Consider the following 8,223-nt stretch of genomic DNA (forward strand, 5'->3'; position numbering starts at 1 on the left):
TGCCTGCCTCTGCCTCCCAGGTGCTGGGATTAAAGGTGTGTGGCATCACAGCCCCGCTAATTGCTCCATCTCTTCATGTGCTTATCTGCCATCCACATATCCTGCTTGCGAAAGTGCATGCTCAAGTCTTGGCCCACCTTTTCTTTTTCTTTTTGAGGCTGGGTCTTGCTAGTCTGAAACTAGCTACGGCCCAGGTTGGCCTTCAGTCTGTGGTCCCCCTGCCTCAGTCTTTTCAGGGCTGGGAATACAGGTGTGCACACCACACTTTTTTTTTGTCTTTTTTCTTCCCCTTGGGGTGTGTGTGTGTGGCGCATGTGCCACCACACACATGTGAAGGTTAGGGGACAACCTGGGGTGCCAGTCCTCCCCTCCCCCCTTGCCTGAGACAGACTTTTATTTGCCACTGTGTACACAGGGTTTGCTGGTCCACGAGCTTCCATGGACTTGGCTGCCTTTATCTCTCATCTTGCCATAGACACTCCATTTTTATAGGCCTGTGCTACTGCACATGGCTATGCAGGCTCTGGGGATTTGAATTCAGGTCCTCAAGCTCTCTCATGGCAAGCACTGTTAACTGCAGAGCCATCCCCCACAGGTTCGTCTGTTTTTAGTTGAACTATTTGGCTTGCTTTTTGAGAGTTCTTTATATAGTCTAATACAAGTTCATTGTTAGATATCTGCAAATTTTCTCTAAATTAAATACTCTTTTAATTCTTTTAACTATGTTTCATAGGATGAAAGTTTAAAGTATTTTTTTAAAGATTTATTTATTTATTATGTATACAGAAGAGGGCACCAGATCTTATTACAGATGGTTGTGAGCCACCATGTGGTTGCTGGGAATTGAACTCAGAACCTCTGGAAGAGCAGTCAGTGCTCTTAACCTCTGAGCCATCTCTCCCGCCCCTTAAAGTATTATTGTATTGCTATTATTATTTTTGTCTTTTGGCTTTTTGAGACAGGGTTTCTCTGTGTAGCCCTGGCTTGGCCTTGAATTCACAGATCCTCCCGCCTCTGCCTCTCAAGTGCTGGGATTACAGGCCAGTGACACCTTGCCCAGTAAGTTTAGAATTTTGATACAGTCTAATTCACCAAGTTTTTCTCTTACAGGCCATGGCGGTTTGAATAGAAATAGCCCCCACAGGCTCATATATTTGAGTGTTTGGTCATTAGGGAGTGGCACTGTTTGACAGGGATTAGGAGGCGTGGCCTTGTTGAAGGAAGCATGTCATTGGGGGTGGGCTTTGGGGTTTCAAGTGCTCAATCCAGGCCCAGTGTCTATCTCGCTCTCCCTGCAGCCCACTGATCCAGATGTAGAACGCTCGGCTCCTTCTCCAGCACCATGTCTGCCTATGTGCCACCATGCTTCCTGCCACGATGATAATGGACTAAACTTCTGAACCGTAAACCAGCCCCAACTAAATGTTTTTTTTTTTAAATAAGATTACTGTAGTCATGGTGTCTCTTCACAGTACATGAAACATTAACTAAGATATAGTCATACTTTTATGCTACCTCAAAAAGAAATCTTGGGGTTGGAGAGATGGTTCAGTGGTTAAGACCATGGACTGCTCTTCCAGAGGTCCTGAGTTCAATTCCCAGCAACCACATGGTGGCTCACAACCATCTATAATGGAATCTGATGCCCTCTTTTAGCATAAAGTTGTACATGCAGATGGAGCACTCACATTCATTAAAAAAAAAAAAAAATCTCTTTACCCCAAAGTTATAGTTTTCTGTTTCCTTCCAAACAGTCTTTAGTTTTTCACTGAAATGTATGATGTCTTTTGAGCCAGCTGTTCTGTCACATTGGAGGTGTGGGTTGAGAGTCACTGGTTTGCAGACAGAGGACCAAGTGCTTCAACACTGTTTACTGAAAAGACCATCTTTGCTATGCAGTGGTGGCACACACCTTTAATCCCAGCACTTCAGAGGCAGAGGCAGGTAAATCTCTGAGTTCAAAGCTAGGTAGGTCTACAGGACTGCCAGGGCTACATAGAGAAATCCTGTCTTAGACACCCCCCCACCCCCAAATAAAAAGACTGCTTTTGCTCTATGGAGTAGCATCCCAACTCCCAAAAAGCAGCCACTTTTGTGTACTGTCTATTTGGGGATGCTATCATTTTTAAAATTTTATTTGTGTGTGTGTGTGTGTGTGCACACATGTGCATGTATGCATGTGCGTGAGTGTGTATACTCTGAGCCTAAAGAGACCAGATCCCGTGGAGCTGGAGTTGGAGGTCATTGTGAGTGCTGGAAACTGAACTCGAGTCCTCTCCAATAACAGTAAGTACTCTTAAGTGCCAAGCCATCTCTCTAGCCCCTGAAACTCTTCTGATCTACTGCTGAGCTGATATTTGAATGTGACAGTGTCTTTGTCTAGTTCCAAAGCCTGAGAGGACATTCTGATGCAGTGGCCAAAAGCCTGACTGACTGACCAGCACTTAGGCCAGGCTGGCTGGTGCACCCAGCCTTTTCCTTAGATAGAGGGTGGGCCAAGGAAGGACAGTCAACCCAATTTGTCTGTACTTTCTCAGTGAGACTCTGTGGTTGTTTCTGTCCAAGCATGCCCAGAACCTTCTAGAGATGTCCTGTCTACAAGGGAAGTGATTACCTTTCTTCCATTTGTTTCATGCTGGACATCACTTGATTGGTCTTTCCTTCAAAGGATGCAATGGCCTCATTCTTCTGCTGTAAAGTGTTCTCTGCATTCTATGGAAGCAAGGAGAGGGGTCCATAAACTACAAACAGGCCTCACTGTTCATACGGACTTGGCAACACTCTCAAGAGTATGTCATTAATTGCTGTTCTTCCCTAGAGCCCTGGAAGACACACCAGGTCAAGGCTCCAGCTCTGGCAGAAGAGCAGAGCAGCAGGTACTGGGGTCTGCTTGCTGCAGTCAGTGTGGACTCTCCTCCAGAGGATCCTCTTGGCCTGGGCACACTTGCCAGTTCATGGGCCCCTTCAAGGGTTCTCAAGGGAGGCATTGTCAGCTTTGATTTCCTATTGAGAGGGAGGCTCAGAGAGAAGAGCCAGTCAGAGGAAGAGCCCTGTCTGTGAGACTCACTCTGTCCCAATTTTAATCAGGACAGGTATCCAGGCCCAGCAAGCAGGAGGGAGCACTCTGTAGTCACAAGAGATACACCGTAAGATAAAAGGCTACACAGATACACCGTATGATAAAAGGTTACTGAGAAGCTGCTACAGAAGGAAGTCGGGATGAGTTCCTAAAGAACACAGACTGCACTTTCTGACTGAAGCTTATACTCAGGAACAAACATGCTAAATGCTGTCCAACTTAAAGAAAAAGTAACTGGAAACAATGCAATGCTCAGACCTGGCAGACCCCAGCACCATGATCCTCACTGCAGTGAGGTGAAGCCGTGCCACAACTTACACATGAAGAAAAGAAGCTGAAGCATGACATGCCCTAGCTCTAAGAGGCATCTGATCCTGAGACACCACAATGGGGAGATATGCTTCTCTGGTGATGAAATACTTTTGCCAAGATTTGAGGGACAAACCAGACAGTTTGTTTTCTTTTTGGCTGGTGCTGAAGATTGTTAGATAAGCAGGTTCCGTGTGTGTGTGTGTGTGTGTGTGTGTGTGTGTGTGTGTGTGTGTGTTAGACAAGCATTCTGTCCCTGAGCTGTTTGTGCCCTGTGTGTGTGTGTGTGTGTGTATGTTAGACAAGCATTCTGTCCCTGAGCTGTTTGTGCCCTGTGTGTGTGTGTGTGTGTGTGTGTGTGTGTGTGTGTGTTAGACAAGCATTCTGTCCCTGAGCTGTTTGTGCCGTGTGTGTGTGTGTGTGTGTGTGTGTGTGTGTGTGTTAGACAAGCATTCTGTCCCTGAGCTGTTTGTGCCCTGTGTGTGTGTGTGTGTGTGTGTGTGTGTGTGTGTGTGTGTGTGTGTTAGACAAGAATTCTGTCCCTGAGCTGTTTGTGCCCTGTGTGTGTGTGTGTGTGTGTATGTGTGTTAGACAAGCATTCTGTCCCTGAGCTGTGTGTGTGTGTGTGTGTGTGTGTGTGTGTGTGCCCTGTGTGTGTGAGTGTGTGTATGTGTTAGACAAGTATTCTGTCCCTGAGCTGTGTGTACCCTCTGGTCCCCTTTTTCTCTCTCTCTCTCTCCCCTTTTAAATTTTATTTATTTATCATGAATATGGTATTCTGCCTACATGTATATCTGTATGCCAGAAGAGGGCACCAGATCTCATTACAGATGGTTGTGAGTCACCATCTGGTTGCAGGGAATTGAACTCAGGACCTCTGGAAGAGCAGTCAGTGCTCTTAACCTCTGAGCCATCTCTCCAGCCCCCCTTTCTCTCTTCTCTCCATCTCTCTCACTCTGTTTGAGACAAGGTCTTACGATGTGGCCTAAGCTGGCCTTGACCCATCTGTGATCCCCTTGTCCCATTCTCAGGAATGCTGGGTGGGATTAAGTGGATCACAGGTATGCACCAGTTTTCTTGTGTTTTTTTTTTTTTTTTTTTGGCAGTGGTGGGGAACCCAGGGCCTCTTACATACCAGGCCAGTGCTCTATTCCTCAGCTCTCTTGTGCTAATTTCCTGTGCATGGTGAGACACTTGTGTAGCTTGATCTGCTTGGTGGCCCCCTGGAGGTAGGATCAGAATTCATCCCTGGTGCATGAGGACACCCTAGGATGGGACACCTCGTGCAGCCTTGAGGCACAGGGGAAGGGCTTGGACTTGCCTCTACTGGATGTGGGGGGGAAGTGGGCTGGGAGGGAGAGGCTGGGGGGAGTGGCGGGAGGAGGGAAGAGGGAGATCTTTGGTGTGTAAAATGAATGAAAAAATTTTTTTTTCTTTTTTTTGTTTTTCAAGACAGGGTTGCTCTGTGTAGCTTTGGAGCCTGTCCTGGATCTTGCTCTATAGCCCAGACTGGCCTCAAACTCACAGATCCACCTGTCTCTGCCTCCTGAATGCTGGGATTAAAGGCATGTGCCACCACCACCTGGTAAGAAAATTTTCTTAATAAAATAAAATAAAAATTCTATCAAAGCAGGTGTGGTGGTGCATACCTTTAACCCTAACACTTGGGAAGCAGAAAAGCAGCCAGCCTGACTACATTCCAGGACATTTAGGGCTACAAAGAGAGACCCTGTCTCAAAAACAAACAAATCCCAACAAAACAACAATAAAACCCTAAATTAAAAAAAATTCTATGACCGAAGAGAAAGTGAATGAACTACAGAGGAAATGCAGAGAAGGTGGAGCATAATAAAGGCGAGGGTGACTGCTTTATTACCAACACTTCTGACACCAGTGTGTGGGTGGCTCCCATGTCTGAACCTTGATGCCCCCTGGGTATTCTGCAGTTCAGTTTAAGTCTTGCTAGCACCCTGCAGAGCTAGTGCAGATGCCACAGGTGCAATGCACGCCACAAGACTGCCCACTGTCCTCACTCCAGCGGAAGTCCCAAGGTTACCTCCAGCCTGTTTCTCTACTGGCACTGTTTGATCAGTGGAGAGGTGGAAATGTGGACAGACAGATGGTCGACAGGAGTGCTGCTCTCCAAGCAAAGGCTGCACAGAAGGGTTGAACCCTGTCAGAGCTGGTGTGACAAGCTGGAAGGGCGGTGGTCCTCGACAGCTGTGCAAAGCAGTCAGTAAACTCAGCCGTCCAAACTAGGGAGAGGGTTGGTGCCAATACTGCCACCTCCCCAGGAGAGGCGGCTGGGGAGGATCAGAATGCTAGCAGCTGTCAGTGGTCCTTACTGCTTGACTAAGGTTCTGGAAGATGAGAGTCTGTGCCAAAGCTGCTACTTTGCAAGAGATACATAGCAAGAATCCAGAGGAAGGGCCTGGAGGAGCCAACTGCAAGACTAAACGCTAGGCTGGGCATGGTGGCACATACCTGTAATCCCAGCACTTGGAAGGCAGAGGCAAGCCTGGTCTACATAGTGAGTTCCAGGACAGCCACGTATACATAGTAAGACCCTGTCTCAAAAACCAAACAAAACAAAAGACTAAACACTGGGCCATAAAGGCCCTGTCAATCAGCTCATGTAGGCTGGAGGTATGGATCAGAAGTAGAGCACTTGCCTAGCATGCAGGTAGCCCCAATTAGTGAAAATCAGACCCAAATCTCCTCCATATAAATCTAGAACTTTGGATGATCGTCATTAACAAAACAGAGAGACATGACACACACCCAGACTCAGACCCTAACACAGCCATGCAAAATGGTGAGCAAGAGATAGAAGTGAATTCACTAAACCTGGGTCCCTGATAAATACATGGGAGAGAAATAAAGAGACCAGAGCCTGTGACAGAGGTGACAGACTGCCAACAGCTAAGAATCTGCTATGAAAAAGACTTATGGCTATGGTTCCTACTAACGACGCCAGGCTGCAACCAGACGCCAGCAAGAGGCTGGCCACCAAAGCTGTTCATCTTCTAGAACGACTTATTCCCCAAACTCCTTCAGAATGTGGCCAAGGATGGTGGTGGCCCTTGGGTGATACAAAAGTCCTTGTAGAAGGCAGAAACAAAGCCCACTGTTGGGGGCTATGGTCATGGCACCTCCTACTCAGACAGTGTGTATTTCTTTTCCAAGTGGTACTCTTGGCTTTTCTACCCCAATGTCACAGGCTGTGATGGGCCAATGTGAGACGGACATTCCAGCTCATAGGTCACGTGGACTGCTGGAGAAGTACTGCCCATCAGCCAGAGGCTGTGGCCTGTGAGGTGGATGCAAGGTCTGAATGGAACTTCCCAGCAGCAATCTTGAAGCTAACTATAGACAGACAATTATGTGCCTGCTAACAAATATTCTCTTTTATCTGGCTGCAGCCCAGAAAAGATGGAGTTCCCAGGGCCCTGCAGCTACGATGATCAGCCCCTCCCCATGGAGCTGACTGGAGGCAATGTGTACAACCTCCTTCTCACTTTGAGACAAGAAGTGTTTGGTTGGCTCTAGATGGCTCCTTTTCCTCTTCCCGCTCAGGGTCAGGACTAGTGCCCTGCAAAGCAGCGGCCCCTCTGTTTGGGTCTCCAAGTGGCCACCAAGAGCAAGCCTGCTGCAAGGCTTACGGTGTTATAGATACACTCCCATGCTTCAAAGGCATTCTAGTAGATTATTAGAGCAGTTTCCCTAACACACACTATTATGTCTCTATATGGGCCAAAACTTGAAAACAAAACAAAACAAAAACATAAAAACTTAAAACAGATGGTTTGACAAGAAGTCCTCGCACCCACACTGGGAAGCTCACATATGCTGTTGGGAATCTGGTGTGTCTGGCCTCCTCAGGTACTTGCACACACGTGTGCATATATTCACAAAGCCATAAATGTACACACATAAATAAAACTAAACACTTAAAACTAAATCTATGCAGCAGGTATGGCAGTGCACACCTTCAATCTTAGCATTCAGAAGATGGAGACAGGCGGAGCTCTGAGTTTGTGGTTAGCCTAGTCTATGTAGTGAGTTCCAGGCTAACCAGAGCTGAGACCCTGTCTCAAGCAAAAAACCCAAACTCTGCAATAACAGGGGGCTGGGGGCCAGGCTTGCTGCATCCTCTGCAGGAGGGGACGCAGCACTGGAGGGCGGTGGTGCAGACCTGAGGGTAGCTCTCACCTGGACTTTGTGAAACATCTGTAAGTTGATGGCTTTGACTTCCTCCAGCTGCTGGCGGAGGGCAACGAGCGTGTCCTGCTTCTCATGGGTGTCCTTCTCCAGTAGCTTCATGGCGATCTCCATCTCCGTCTTCATTCCGATCTGTAACTCCAGCTCCTTTTCTAGTTCCTTCAAAGACATGGATGAGGAGAGCACTGAGGTAGTGTCCTATTTAACTGACACGGGAGTCACTGCAGGACAGGGCAGGCTTGCAAGATGGAGAAAGGTCTGATGGGATTATTTACAGCATCCTCTTCTCCCCGCTTCCGCTTCCTTCCTGACTTCTTTCCTCTGTCTCTCCCACCCTCCCTCTTCTTTCTTCCCTCCTCTTAATTTTGGAGCGAGTTTAACTGTGTAACCTAGGCTGGCCTTTAACTTATAATCCACCTGCCTCAGCTCCCGAGTTACTGGGAGTACAGTGCCACCACACTGGCTCTGTATCAAGTCAACAGAACACTGATTTGGCAACATGAGCCCAGAGTTCTAGAAGCCAGGTCGCCCCCAAACAGAAAACAGAACCTAGAGTCTGCAGGAACGCCAGGCTTGTCTCCCAGGAGACCTGACGGAGTAAGACTATAGGTTCT

General features: G+C 47.6%; 1 protein-coding gene across 3 annotated transcripts in view; it reads right to left on the reverse strand.

The window, feature by feature from the left end:
• The window catches only part of Rufy1 (RUN and FYVE domain containing 1), a 53,467-nt gene that overhangs the window by 12,831 nt on the left and 32,413 nt on the right, over positions 1-8,223 (reverse strand). For all 3 annotated transcript variants that reach the window (XR_004945649.1, XM_036196227.1, XM_036196228.1), the window contains exons 11-12: positions 7,601-7,768; positions 2,615-2,712 (exon numbers count right to left, since the gene is read on the reverse strand). Coding sequence is in view for 2 of the 3 variants with exons in the window: in XM_036196227.1 (XP_036052120.1) it covers positions 2,615-2,712; positions 7,601-7,768 (266 nt within the window). In the remaining variant the exon portion in view is untranslated. The remainder of the gene's footprint in view (positions 1-2,614; positions 2,713-7,600; positions 7,769-8,223) is intronic.

Source organism: Onychomys torridus, chromosome 8, assembly GCF_903995425.1.
Source record: "Onychomys torridus chromosome 8, mOncTor1.1, whole genome shotgun sequence".
NCBI lineage: Eukaryota > Metazoa > Chordata > Mammalia > Rodentia > Cricetidae > Onychomys > Onychomys torridus.